Source organism: Planococcus citri, chromosome 4 (assembly GCF_950023065.1).
Source record: "Planococcus citri chromosome 4, ihPlaCitr1.1, whole genome shotgun sequence".
Classification (NCBI taxonomy): domain Eukaryota; kingdom Metazoa; phylum Arthropoda; class Insecta; order Hemiptera; family Pseudococcidae; genus Planococcus; species Planococcus citri.
The window spans coordinates 51,547,799-51,563,221 of record NC_088680.1 but is presented as its reverse complement, the minus strand read 5'-3'; the positions used below and the strand labels follow the sequence as shown (position 1 = coordinate 51,563,221).

Genomic DNA, 15,423 nt, shown 5'->3' with positions numbered 1-15,423 from the left:
GAGTGTGTTTCCAAGGAATGTCTACTTGTTCAACTTTCAACTATTGTATGGGAGTAGTATTGTGAAGTGAAAATATTTTGGTTTCAGTTTTAGTTTCCATACAAGAAACTATTTAGAAATTTCATCGATACAATATTCATAAAGTTGTTGATAGCAGTTGAAAGATTGACATTAATCTTACCTTAAAGCTGAAACCAAGTATGTCCATGAAAAAAGTACATACGATTTTACACATCACTGATAAGGTGCAGGTTTGCTTGGAAGGGTTAGTTGAGTCCTGATTGAACACCAGTTAGCTTCATGCATCTTCCATGGTGCACTTTTACTGCACCCACATGTAAATTTTCTAATTCAAGGCATCCTAGAGTCTTATCAGAGACGCACAAAGACAATTTTTTTATGGACATACTCGGGTTCAGCTTCAAGTTAAGAATTGACAATTTGACAATAAGCATGTGTCATCTGCAAACCTTGGATGCAAGTAGGAGTATCATCAAAAATATCACTAGTAAAATGAGAATACACATAACATTGCACTGAGTATAGCTCCTTCAGGTACACCTTGCAATATTTTTTTCACTGTTGAATGTGATTGGTTAATTCTGATGATGAATGATCTTTTGTGATTTGTGAAAAAGATGGGATGATTTTAGTTAAAGCCAGTGGAAGTATTTGAGTAATTTTGTACATATTATATAAGACCAGTAGGCCATATTGAATCGAATGCTTGTCGGATATCCAAGAAGCCTTCTACAGTATATCTTTGTTTTCAAAACCATTTTGGGCGGATTCTGTCATCTGTGATACTATGTACTTAATTGAAAGTAAGATGAACAAGTTGTCCATCTTGAAAATTGAAAGGGCAAAATACGTTTTAAAAATCAAGAGCCGAAATCCAATTTTGACCATGGGGATTGGTAGTACTTTGAAAAATGAACAAAATTACCTATTATGACTCTTCATTTTGCCCAACTTGCAAATTGAAAAGGCTACAAATGATTTTTAATTTCAAAAAATCGTAACGAAAAAAATAAATGCGGAAATTAATACTAAGTACATCAAAAAATAAACAAATTTTGATAAATGATCATTTTTTTTCTTACTCTCAGATTTAAAAAGTTTTTGAAGCTCAAAAATTAAATAGGATTTTGACTCTTAGATTTTGAAAACGTATTTTGCCCCTTAATTTTCAAGATTGGCCACACCTGCACATAACCTTTTTTTGATGGTAAAGAGAATAAAAGAAGCACTCAGTAGAATTGTGGAAAAATATGCTCCTAAAAAACTACCGCCTCCAAACAAAAAATCTAACCAATGACTGAACACCATTGATAAAAAAGATCCATCCTACGTTCAAAACTAAGAATTGAAATTGAAAAATTGTTTCAACTACATAGGTAGATAATAAAAAATGAAATAACTTCATCAAAAAAAAAAAAAGAAGAAAAAAGGAAAGAAAGAAAGAAACAATGTAGTTTATTCAAAGGGTAGGTATCGCGTATCAAATCTGAGACATTATAAAAAACAGATGAGAAAGTATTTGCAAAAAAATTCTACAAAACACGCTAATTAAAAGGTAAATTCTTGCGGAGGTGTTTTCTTTGATAGAACAAGTGGAAAAGTAAACTAAGGAGATGGTATTATGTATTTTGTAACGAGAAGATACTTTTACCTATTTTTAAAAAGAATGCTTTTCAGTTTGAAAAAAAAAAGAAGAAAAAAAAACAGGAAAATTATTATTGAATTAATAGGCGATTAATCCATCCAGATGTTTGTTTTTCTTTATGGTATTCATGACGTCATCACATAAAAATTTACTCCACGCATAATTGCAAGGGCAAATATTTTTATTTAAACAAAAAAAAGTAATTTACTCGTACATTCATCAGTGCAAATGTTCATTGTTTTGTTTACGAATAAGTAGTGTAATTTTGAATAAATGTACCTAAATGTTACCTAATTACATATAACCCAATCTAATTCTGTTTCAATGTTTTTTTTTCCTCTGTTCACAGAAGTTTGCGGATTACGTTTGAATCGAGTGGTAGTGCCACCTTATAAACTGAGAGGTGAAAACGCAGTTTTAGAATGCCACTACGATTTAGACGACGATTCCCTCTACGCTGTTAAATGGTATAAAGAAAACGAAGAATTTTACAGATTTGTACCGAAATCACATCCTCCACAGCATTCCTACAAAGTCGAAGGAATTAAAGTCATAGTAAGCATCGTACACTTTTACTGTAATACATAGGTACCTTACATACCCTATAGGTACTTTTATCGCAAGATAGGCTGCACAGAGAGTAACTTGGGAGCCTGGAATGGGATAGATACAAATCGATTATACTCGTACTTCTACATCAACAACCCATTGTTGAAAATTTACTAAAAAAAAAATAATACGTCAAAAATTTTACAGAACGAAGAATCAGATAGTCATCAAGTAGTCCTACGAAGCGTTACTTTGAAATCAAGTGGTCTGTATAGATGTGAAGTATCTGCCGAAGGACCGTCGTTTTTTTCCGTCCAAAAGGAAGGAAGACTAGAAGTCGTTTGTAAGTATAAAACTTTATAAAGCTATTAAAAGCATAATACTAGGCATCCGTTAATTTATTGTTTTAATTGCATTCGAAATTAAAATATCTCTTTGACGCGATTCCATTCCATTGTTGTATTCGCGGTTGTAAAACGACGTTATATTGTTGAATGAGGAAAAAAAACACGACGAGGAAAAAAAGGGTTAAAAAATACCGACGTCGAAACATTTTGAAATCAATCCGTTTAAAAGTATTTCCGATGTCGTTTGCGGTGAGACAGTACTTTGTTGTAAATTCACGCTTCATTGATTACAATCGAATAGACTAACCTTTATTTTGCACCAGATTTATCGCTTTTATTGCATATCTTTACTCGAAGGTTTTCTCCTTCATCTTTCATCTATCGTACGTACCTCCAACCAACGTCCTCTCAGCTTTGCTTTTTTTCCTATACTACGTACAATATACGAATGCATCTTTCAAAAGTGCTAAGACGAAAGTTGCATTTTGAATTAGTAAGACGTATCTCTTCCATACTCCGTTGTACTGTGTACCCAGCATCGCTGGTCAGATTTATATATCGGTATTTTTCTTATACATACTAGAAAGTCGAAACTCGTTGGAAAAAAAATCTCGTTGCTGAATAAGCGTTTTACTATATATTCGACATTTCGTATATAAATCTCGTTCACGTACCCTCCTTTTGCTTTTGTTTCTTTAAATCGAAACGATTTTTCACAAAAATTAAACCTATCGTTTCGAGCCAACGAGTACATTACATACTTATGTACCTAGCTAGCTATTCCAGCTTCATTTTCTCCCTTTCCACGTGTTCATCTTCGATACGAATGATAGCTGTGTTTCGTGTAACAACCACTGGAAAATTTATCATGCCAAAAAATCATTCTCAATTTACTATCTGACAAATCATCAAACATATTCCAATCGAATATTTTATATGTTTAGGTAACTTTTCTTGTACACGTGCTGAAATTTTTCATGAAAAGAGATATTTTAGGAAATAGAATCGAATAAAAGTAGAAAAAAACAGCGTATGAATTGTCAAGTCCCATCAAATGAGTTTTTGAATTTCTGAAGTGAAACTCATCGATCGAAAAATCAATTCAAAGTATTCCTCACTCTCATTTTTTTCAAAAAAAAGCTTAAAGTTTGCAAACTTTCGGGTGTTGTCGAAATTTGAGAAAAAAATATTAGGCTATGGAAAAAGCTCATACAATTTTTGTTTTGTACCTTTTTGCACAAATTGATTTTTTCAGTCCATTTTCACGTTGGCAATTTTTGGCAACAAAGTGAACATTTTTGAAATATTTGACAAAAAAGTTAATTTCAGACAAAAAGCGAAATTTTGACAATTTTAGCAAGAAAGCAATTTTTGACAAAGTCTGGAAGAAAACCGAGATTCTTTGAACAATTTTTAGAGAAAAATAAAATTTTTTAGTTTGCTAGAAACCAAAAAATTTTGTTTTTCAATTTTTTTTATAAAAAAGTCAGATTTTTTGGCGTTTTTTGTAACAAAAAAAAGTTGACAATTTTACTAAAAATCAAGCTTGGTATTACTTATAGGCAAAAAAATGACATTTTCCCTCAATTTTCTGAAGGAATCAAAACTTTCGTTGGGTAAAAAACGAGATTTTCCAGTAATTTTTGAAGAAAAAAGTGAATTTTTTTTAGCAATTTTGATAAAAAGCGAGAATTTTTGTCAATTTTTGGCAAAAAGCAAGACTTTGGTAATAACAGAACTACAATTAGGTATACATTTGAACCTAAAGTTGAGTCGTGTGGAAATTGATTTGAGGAGCTAAAAATTGATCTGTTGGCTCATTTTCGACTTTTTAAACAAGTTTGAACACATTTGGGCCAATTTTCAGGTGGGCACCTCGAATGAGTTTTTTCTTTTGACTAAAATGTGTATTTATAATGAAATGAGAATTTTTTTAAAAAATCCCTCCCAAAAAACCACACACTTCAAAGCATTCTTTAATTTCTAAAACAAACTTATTTTTTCCACCAACAGACTTGATTTTTTCATTCCTCTTCCTTTCCTTTATCCTTTAACTGAAAGTTATCGAAACTAATTCCTTAGATTAGGTACTCTGGGATGCTAAAACGTTAAAGTGGCATTATTACTTTACCTATTCGACAAAAAGCTCGACAAATCTCACAATTTGTAATAACCTAACGTAAAGTTTCTCTCTTCACACAACAACCGTGTACTACTATAGTATAGCTGCTTGACTCGATAAACGTTTTATTTCCAATTTCAATACACTTTAGAAAGTCCCGAGTCCGTCGCGTCGTCGCGTGCTTCCTGTTCCGCCAGCACCAGCATGCGACGGAAAAAAGAAGGGAAAAATGATATTCTATTCTTCGGGGCAAAATTCGAAAAAACTTTCGTAAATCGTAACCGAATGAAATTATTAAAGTTCTTCCTAGAATAACTAATATTATACTACGTAACCGTTTAACACACACCGCAGAAAGAGCGTTCGTCGTCGAGAGAAAAAAGAAAATTCAATTTTCGCATCGAATACGAAATGCGGCGAAAAACTAATTAAATTTTATTCGTTCGATGGCGAATATTTTTGCAAATGTATTTAGTATCTATGGTTCGTGTTCTAGCGTACTTATTGCAAATGTTTACGAATCTGAAAAGATATATTAATTAATACTTCATTAAATTAGTACTTTTGATAGGATTAAATTGTTTCTTCGTTGATGAACGGTATTAATTTTAAACGATATAATTAGCCGAATAAAGATGCGGTTTTAACGTCGCCTCCTCCTTCCCCTCTCGCGCCTTGTTCTCTTAAGTATTCCGCAGAACCCACAGGGCGTTTGAAAAGAACGTCTCCGTTTGTAATAATAAATTTCCTTATTTGTCGTCTTTGGCTATAGCGAAAATACTCCTATATACCCTTCTTAACGAAAATTCTCTCGAAATCTCGTACAGCTTGCGGCGTCCTATTAAAACTATATCGCACGAGTGCTATTCAAGGTACGAGATATACCTAGACCTACGTAAACGGCATATCAAAAGACAATTTAAATTTTGTCCCCGACAATAAAGGTTTTCTTTTCGCAAATAAGTATTTGTCCAACAGCTTACAAAAAACTAGATTGGTGGAGGAGTTTTCAGCTAAAAATAGAAGGGGTATTCCCAGGTAAAGTGGACGAAATGACCCTGTTCCTAGATTTGGAAAATTATAATGGATTATTGTTGGGTACATCCAAAAAACATTGTCGAGCAGAATTTCCGCCCCTCAACCCATCCCCCTAGGACAGTATATCCAAAAAACGCGTTTTTACGAGAAAAAAAATCCATATCTATGAGTAGCGGGGAGAAAATTCTGGTTCCACGCGGAATGTGTAGGAGAAGCATGGGCCTTTCAACACAATTTTTTTCAAATTTTTTTATCATTGTGGTGGAGGTAAAATTGTCAAAAGGAGACTTTGAACCACCACAGCTCCGGATTGAAGGGTTGGGCACAAAAACTGATATCCAACATGATTTTTTTCTTCAAGATTTTCAGATAAGTATCATAATATCACCTCTGTACTTCGCCACATTCGCATAGATCGTCATCAGCCAAGTGCCATCTGTATAGGTTGGATTTTGAATGTGCTGTTCCACTTCTCAATCTATTCAGCGTTTTATAGAGCTTGTATTTCAGTTGGCTGCCCTGTGGCAACAATTTGCTCATAGTATTGCTTCTTGACGCTGTACTTCAGGTTTGAGGCTGAGTTTGACTTTGACAGCGCTCAACTTCAGCAGGAGTGCTTAATTCATTTACTGTTCTCAGGAAACTGTCTGGATTTTAGTCTGCTCTCTAGTAATTTGCTGTAGCCCATCAACCATAATATATAAATGGACAAATAATTCAATGTTGAAAAATTGGCCCAAGTTGATGGCTACATTTTGTATGCAGAATCCAGGAAACCTTCTATGTTTGTAGTGTTGTGATTGCCTGATTGGTCAGGCAGTGGCAGAGAGAGGGATGGTTCAGCGTTGCAGTTACTACACAGTTGACGTCACTTGTAACCAAGGTTGTGCCATAGCATACACGGTATAGAATACATGGGCATTCTACGCGTAGAATAGCACATTTATGTGAAATAGCCTGGAAAAAATGTAAAATATGTAGAATGCGTAGAATGTGTAGAATATGCATAGAATGAATGTGTAGACAATTTTTTTTCTCAAAAAACCTTATTTTTTCATTTTTTCCATAATTTATTTTAATTTCATATGATTGGAAAATGAATAGTTTCCTAGACATTTTTGTGGTTGGAAAATATGTCTTTAACGTAGCTATCAAAACAAGTGCGGAAAGTAGTTATTTTCCTCCCTAGGGAGGAAAGTAACTGTTTTCCACATATGTTTACAACTACAAAATTAACAATTTTTTAAAATTTCAGCATTTATTTTCCTCTCATATGAAATTAAAATAGTATACGCGACAGGATTGGACAGTAACGCGATTAACTTGTGCGATTTAAGTCGCTTGGCTTCGCCTCGCTCCTTAAACTTCGCACTCGTTAATCGCATACTTTCCGCTCCTGTCACGTAATGTACTATTATAATCAGGTTTCCTATATAATCAAAAAGAATAAATTCCAAATTCACATTTCACATTTCATTTGCTGAACAAAAAAATTGAACTTTCATTTTTCAAAGCGCATTATTTTACATTGTATGTATTTTACTCATTCTACACTTTCTACACATTTTACACATTCTACATATTATAGACACTGGAACTACAAGATGAACAACTGGTGGGCACAGACTTTAGGGGATCTGGTAAAAAGGTATTTCATTACCATGCCAACACCCGCGTCATCCATTAGGAAACAACGATTAGCGCCTCTGACAAGTGAACCACTGAAACTATTGCTCACAAATACTTCCCCTCGCTGCGCCAACACCAGTGTTGTCCAGTAGGGAAACAATGATCAGCACCTTATTCTACATCAAATTTTATGCATTCTACATCAAAATGTAGAATAGGTTATTCTGTCTGTAGATACTAGAGCTGAAAATGGTTATGCTACTCGCTAACTGGTATCGGGGTAAAATACCGGCTGAGCCCGCTACGGCAGGTAACGAGTTGAGTCGGATACCAGATAGTATCCTATAGCGAGAATGACACGGTTTTATCGGCACTTGTACAGCGTGAGTCATAACACACATTGCAACACTTGTCACACAATGCCACTCCCCCACTGATTTGTAATCATCTACCACGTGACAATTGGCATAGTTTATGATGTCACGCCGGTACACTGGCTGCACATTCAACTCGCTACCCTCTACTAGCAAGTAGCGAGAATTTACAATACCGTTTTCACCTCTGGTAGATACCCAACCCTGCTTGTAAATTGTAACACAACCTGCCAACACTAGTAAACTTGTGCATGTGCAGAACATTTCCTGGATTCTGCATCCAAAATGTAGCAGTCAAAAACTTTGATTTGAATTGTTTGTCCATTTATACATGGTCAACACTATAGCCATACATGCAGTGTAGGGGGTTATGAGTTGCTGTAGTTTTTTCTGCTCTGGCAGCCACCTCCCTATGTAACTCCAGTGGTGTAATCCCTGCGAGACAATGCAGAGCTGTGAGTGGAGTCAGGCCTGAGGCACTCTGTCACTAATCAACAGACTTTTTTAGGGGCACATCTAATTTTTTTTAGCATGTGCTGATTGTCCCCCATACTAGAAATGCATATTCTGAGACTGAATAACACAGTGCTAGCTCCCCATTTGCTGCCTACCAGCTTTCAGATCAGGTTTATTCTTGCTACCATTTTCATTTTGGTCTTTTCACAGTGTTGCCAGTAGGTGAGTGATCTGTCCAGGGTCACTCCTAGATATTTGGGGTGGTTGGTGTGATTTAAAGTGTGTTTCCCAATTGTATGTTGACCTATCTCATGGCCTCACAGTTTCACAGGTAGAACGAACAAGTTTCTGTCTTGGCTGGGATTGGCCTCATGTGGTTGACTCTATAGTATGCATCAAGTTCTTCTATTGTCTGAATCAGAGTGTCTTCCATCTCTACAAATGTATCACAATCTGTTGTGAGCGCCAAGTCATCTGCATAAAGGAAGCGATGTGTAGAACCTCTGACTGGTTGGTCATTGGTATAGATATTAACAAGAATGAGTGACTGGGCGCTTCCCTGCAGCAAGCCGTTCTTTCGCCTTCTCCAAGTGCTGTTATTTCCACCTAAAGTCACATAGAACCTCCAGTCTTGAAGCAGTGTGGTAATGATTTCTGTAAGTTTTTAGTCCTTGATTAGTTTGTAGATCTTGTACCGAAGGATCCGATGACACTAGAGATGTGCAGTCTGAAAAGTGAAAAGTGAAAAGCACTTTTCTTTCAATGAAAAGTTGAAAAGAAAAGTTCCTACTTTTCACATCACTTTTCAGTTTTCACTAAAAAAAAAGTGAGTGACCAATCAATTTACTCATCAGAGATAATATCAAGTTTCACTCTCTCCACTCCTCCACCTTTGCAATTCAGCACCCATTTTTGATATTCTTCTCTACATTTTTTTCAAAACTGAAAACCCCAAACTGAAAACCCCAAAAATGTTAGAGGCTGTGGAAAGGCTCAAAACTACCACTATTTGATTAATTAGGTGGAAAAAAATGATTTTGGTTTTTTGTGTGTTTCAGATAGGCAAAAAATACATCAATTTAAAGCTCTTGCAGAGAGCTTTACAATGAGACACACACGATTTACTTTTCTCACTTTTCACAACTTTTCACACTTTTCAATGAACTTTTCACTTTTCATTTCACCAAAATTACTTTTCTGAAAAGTGCACATCTCTAGATGACACACAGTGTCAAACACCACAGTGAGGTCCACAAACATATCACCAGTGACCTTGCGCTGTTCAAAACCATCCTCTATGTGCTATGTCAGACTCAGGACCTGACCAGTGCAAGATTTCCCAGGTCTGATGTCTGAATCCTACCTGCTGACATTTGATTTAGAACCACTCTCTCAAAATATCTTTAGAACTATTTGATTTTGAGCTGATTTTTCAATACTTATTTTCAAATTCTTATAAAGAAGAAAGATTTGCTGACTGATTTTTGGAGGAACAAATAAAAACCTATAGTCACATCCAATTATTTCATTTTCTTCCAGTCTGAAGATCTATAAATCTGCCTTTTTAATTGTAAAAAATGATTTTTAATATTTTAATTATCAAATTATATTTTTTAAATTTAAAAAAAAAATCGAACTGTTTTTTAACTACTCAAGTTTCAAAAATGGGCCCTGAAAAAGTTTTCGAAGAGGGTAATTACAAGTAGATAAAATAAGATTAAATAATATCATTCTTAAAGTTCCTACTGTTCTATGGAATTTTGCTGTCATTTTTTCAACTTTCTGAAAAAGTAATCCAAAAATTATTTTTTTCGTTTTGTTTCCCATATTGAAAGTAAGTAAGTCTGCTGCATCATTTGAACATTCGAATCTTAACCGGTAACACATCTCTAACTTAACCACCTGAAATCGAAATCTCTTCGCGTTTAGGTTTACGTACTACACACTTAATTCGAAGAGTTTTTTTCGTCAAGATTTTTGATACGATATGAAGTTTTCTTCTTTTTTTTTTTCAAGTATTCGACGAAACGCTTAAACGCAAAGCAACGTAATATTCCAAAGTAATAATATTCTTTTGTCTTAGTTTTAATAAAAAGCCTCCACTGTACGCTTTAGGTCTTTTATGAAAGACAAAATTATTAATAATGGGCCTGCAACACGAATATTATTGTCTTTATATAATTTTTTTCTTCTCTCGTTCACTTATAATATCTACTTGTGCTCTCTTTTAACACTCGTTTTTATTATTATTTTCCTTCCCTGTGTGGTTTTTTTCTTCATTTTTTGGATGAATTTTCTATTTTTGGGGTAGAAATTGCGATATTTATAGAGGGTAAGAATTAAATTTATACGAGGGAAACAAGAAAGATGATCATGTACTGCATACCTAGACTTACGTAGTAGTTTTATAAACACGTGTATTTGTACATTCGAATTAATTCGAAAAAAGTGTTTTAAAAGGAGAGTCAGTGAACTTCACGAGTCCCTAACACACTGTTCTGGAGACATTTTTACCTTTCAAATTAATTGAGTCGAGGAAGGACTGTCCCCTTTATAATTATTTTTTTTCAAAATTTTGCTCAATTGTACAAATAGATCATTTTTATACAAATACTGAAAAATATTACCACCTGATCTGATGAAATGAAAATCTTATCGAAACGTTAACGAATTTTTTTTTCATATGGCTGAAAAAATTGCCTTAATAATGAAAAATAAAAACATGAATCGCGAGAAGTAACACATAAAATGAATTGTTTGAGCTATAAGGAGAAAAAAAATCTTCCGTATTGCACAAGAACGTTGTAAATTTCAAAGCAGAGAATGTGCTTTACGAGTACATACGTGAAAAAAAGTCACCAGGAAAAAAACAGGTACTCGAATGTTCATATGTGGCTCAACCTGAACCCTTTCGTACTATTTCCAAGTGTCAGGTACCGCGTAGTAGAGGTACCTCTAGAGCTATGAAATAATTCATTAATGTTAAAAATCGACGAAACTATAGAGCGAAAGAGCGAGCGAGAAAGACGAAAAAAAAAACGATCCGAGGTTATATGAAATGAAAACAGAAGCGTAAATTTTTACATCGTTTGGTAAGGAGTTAAACAAAATATCACGGTTTGCGTTTTGCCATCGTCAAACATTTCGTATTGGTTTTTTGTGTATTTGTTTGTATTGGCGGGTACGTTCCACTCAACTATTTACGTACCGTCCCCATGCCCCGCTCGCCCTGCTGCATGGCCTTTTTTTTATATTTCGTATATTGGATTAATAATCGATGTTTTATTGGTTGGTAGGGAAAAAGAACGTTTTTTAATTTAACTGTAATCGAACTATTTCAAAGGATGATGGGTTCGATTCGAGTGTACAATGCTCGGATTATTGTTTTTCGGATGGGTGTGAGCGTGGCACGCTATATTGGTTTGCCTCTCAGGTTTTCTAAATGCACAAATCGCGGAGAAATGAAGGCTGAATTGTCGTAGATAGTTTGGTACCTAAACATTTAATAATAATTGATAACTGATAAGATTACTTAGTATATTTTTTAATTTAAAAATTTTAAAGAGAGTCCATGCTATGAGAGCACTTCTAAAAAACTTTGCAGCTTCGAGCATAGTCGCAACAAGATCGAGCTTTTGGAAATTGTCATGGGGTGACTTTGCACAAAATTAATTAAAAATTGAATTTTTCAGAAACGGCTGATCCGATTTTGATCAAATTTGAAATTTCACAACTAGGCTACTGTAAGCCAGACATTTCATCATCATCATCATCAAGTTCCAAAAACTCAAAGCTTCGAGCGACAACATTTTTTTTCGACATTTTTTAAAACTCATTACCTAGAAAACGACTGAACCGATTTCGATGAAACTTGAAATCTCACTAGGTCTCCACGATTCCTACAATGTACTACTACGACCCTCTATTTTTGGTGAATCATTCATGAACGAATTAATAAATTTTGGGAAGAACCATTCGCGAACAAATAGATTCATTTTTGGCGAATCTTTCGCCAACTACATAGTTGATCAATTCTTTAATTAATTAATCAATTCGTTCGCGAATGATTCACCAAAAATTATTCAATTCGTTTGCGAACGAGCCACTTATACAAATCAATTTGTTCGCGAATGATTCATAAAAACGTTGGTAAAATATGAATCGATTCGTTCGCGAACGAGTCACTTATACAAATCAATTCGTTCGTGAATGATTCATAAAAACGGTAGTAGGCGAATCGATTCGTTCGCGAACGAGTCACTTATACGAATAAATTTGTTCACGAATGATTCACTAAAAATTATTGAATTCGTTCGCGAACGATTCACTTATATAAATCAATTCGTTCGTGAATGATTCATAAAAACGTTAATAGATGAATCTATTCGTTCGCGAACGAGTCACTTATACGAATAAATTTGTTCGCGAATGATTCACCAAAAATTATTCAATTCGTTCGTGAATGATTCACCAAAAATTATTCAATTTTTTCGTGAATGATTCACCAAAAATTATTCAATTTTTTCGTGAATGATTCACCAAAAATTGAGTAAATGAATCGATTCGTTCGCGAACGCGTCACTTATACGAATCAATTTTTTCGCGAATGTTTCACCTAAAATTAATCGATTCGTTCGTGAAGGATCAAGGATTCATCAAAAATTGAGTGAATGAATCGATTCGTTCGTGAACGAGTCACTTATACGAATCGATTCGTTCGCGATAGAGTCACTTATACAAAATAATCAATTCGTTCTTGAATGATTCATCAAAAATTGAGTGAATGAATCGATTCGTTCGCGAACAAGTCACTTATACGAATCGATTCGTTCGTGAACGAGTCACTTTATACAAATCAATTCATTCGTGAATGATTCGCCAATAATTAATAATTTCGTTCGCGAATGATTCACTAAAAATTGAATACTTCGTTCGCGAATGATTCACCTAAAATCAATCAATTTGTTCAATCACCAATCGGTTGTAAATGATTCGATTCTATTCGATTCACTTCGCTTGAAAACAGATCAATTCCCATACAATATAGTTTCATAAAAACCGAATTAATCGTAAATTAATTGATCCGTTTGCGAATGATTCACCAAGAAATCAATAAATTTATTTATCACCAATCGTTCGTAAATGATTCCATTCGATTGTAAACAGTCAATTGCTATTAATGTTTCAAAATAAGTGAATCAATTTGTTCGTAAAAGATTTTTATTTAAAGAAAAGTCGGTCTTCTCACGCTAAATGCGTGAGTGTTTTTTTTTTTTATTTATCTCAGTCTCAGAAGCTAATGTAAAAATTAATAAAATCTGAATTTTGTAAATTTCAACTAACAAAAAATTTAAATCTTGAAGTCCCATAAATTTTACCAAAACTAAAATTTTGTCGATTTTGAAGGTCAAAATGTTCTGTAACATGGTCTATTAAAATGTAATTTTTCAAGACGAGCAAGAAGAAATTTAAAACTTCATTTGCTCATACTTACTTCCTTCAATTTTGGAGATGGGATATTTTGTGAAAGAACATTAATTTTTTATTCTTCTGAAAAAGTTGCATTTAAAATTCTTCAGAAATATGTTTTTTTTTCAAAAATTTAAATGAGGTTTTACAGATGGAACTTTTTTTGATAAAAAATCCATATGTAATGTACACATATTATGTACTCGTATAAGGAAACGAAGTACATACTTACATTGGTGATAAATAGCCACAGCCACAAATTCTCCACACCAAGAACAGAGATATTTTGGTGAAAAATAAATTCTTTCCATTCTGTATACTAGGAAGCCAATGAGTATAGTAATGAGGGAATGGGAAGCATTCAGAAGGAGGGGAGGAACAGAATCTGAAAATTTTCCCCGAATCTTCAAAGTATATTGTTTTAAGGAGAGGGGATGGGGGGGGGGGATGGGTAAAATCTGAGAAAATAATACCAAGTAAGAAAAAAAATCAGTTGAGTACGTTTTTACTTTATGTACATTGAAAATGGCTTAAATGGCAACATTCATTTTTGGTGTCTGAAGGATGTCTGAATATTAAGAGCACATTAAGGGGGTGAAGGGAGGGGAGATGAAAATCTGCAAAATGCATACTCTCAAACCTTGAGACAGAATTTTTCGAGGTGTGAGAAGGAGGTAAAATTGAAGGCTCATATGCTGAAGATCTCACTGTCATTTTTTTGAAAAATCCTACAAAAATCCTGCACTTTGATAAACACTTTGTTTTTTTTTTCAAATGTACTCTTAGATTTACAAGTACTTAAGTAGGTTCATTTTTTGTAGTTATCCTAAACGTGAAAAAAAATTCCTCAAAATTTGTATTTTTTATAACTGAATTTGAAAAATTCGAACTTTGAAATGTTTTCACCTTTGTTTCATTTTGTGCGTTAAAATTCAGCCAGGGTTATCCAATTTGTTTATCTTCAGATTTCACAAACCTCATAACATAACCCTTTTCCTTACCTACAAAACGTCTCAAAGTTTATTTCATTCAGATCGCGAATTCTGCGCCAGGAGGCGCACGTTAAAGAGGTACCCTCGTTAACTATCGTTTGAAGTAATTAAAAACCCAAGAAGATTAATATTCATCGTTTAACATCAGACATACGCAAGCAGGTTTCAAGGCATCGCGGCGATAAAATTAGAATTTTTTTCGTTACTTTTTGGCCGCGGTATCGTCGTTGCGTTAAATTTACACCGGTTTAAAAATATTGTAATTCGATGCAAATTTGAATTCCATTAAACGCGAATGAGCCCGGCAGAGAAAAGATTTCAGCGCTTTCTTTCGCATACACCTCTAGATTTCCTTTTATGTAAACGTCTTTTGATACCGCGCCGTGAAACTAGGTTATTTAAAATTCTCGACCATTATAAACGCCAAACGGCGGTAACAAATTTTACACCGATATTTTACTACTTTGGACATTGATTGCTTTTACAAACAGAGAATTTTTTAAAGTTGTACCGAAAAAAGGCGGTTTTAATGAGATACTAGAACGTCGCTAGATATTGGTTAATGGAGTGTATTTAATATATAGAATAAGCAGTCAGGGTCGAGCACCAGATTAGCTCTATATAGCTAGGTAGATGTACGCGAAATGGCGAGATAGGTGAAAGGGCAACGAGGCGTTTTTTTCCTCTCTCTCTCGTTCTTTCTGTTTCGTTGAACTAAAAAAGACGTTTTCTTTTTTAAACTCGCTATGTCGTATAGTACGATGTTTGTAAAAACTGGTGC

General features: G+C 34.2%; 2 protein-coding genes across 3 annotated transcripts in view; one reads left to right on the top strand and one right to left on the bottom strand.

The window, feature by feature from the left end:
- The window catches only part of LOC135844420 (tetratricopeptide repeat protein 21B-like), a 217,528-nt gene that overhangs the window by 77,079 nt on the left and 125,026 nt on the right, over window positions 1–15,423 (bottom strand). The window lies entirely within an intron of this gene.
- Window positions 1–15,423, top strand: part of LOC135844423 (cell adhesion molecule 2-like) — a 60,453-nt gene that overhangs the window by 31,787 nt on the left and 13,243 nt on the right. For both annotated transcript variants that reach the window (XM_065362628.1, XM_065362629.1), the window contains exons 3-4: window positions 2,016–2,221; window positions 2,423–2,558. In XM_065362628.1, the coding sequence (XP_065218700.1) occupies window positions 2,016–2,221; window positions 2,423–2,558 (342 nt within the window). The remainder of the gene's footprint in view (window positions 1–2,015; window positions 2,222–2,422; window positions 2,559–15,423) is intronic.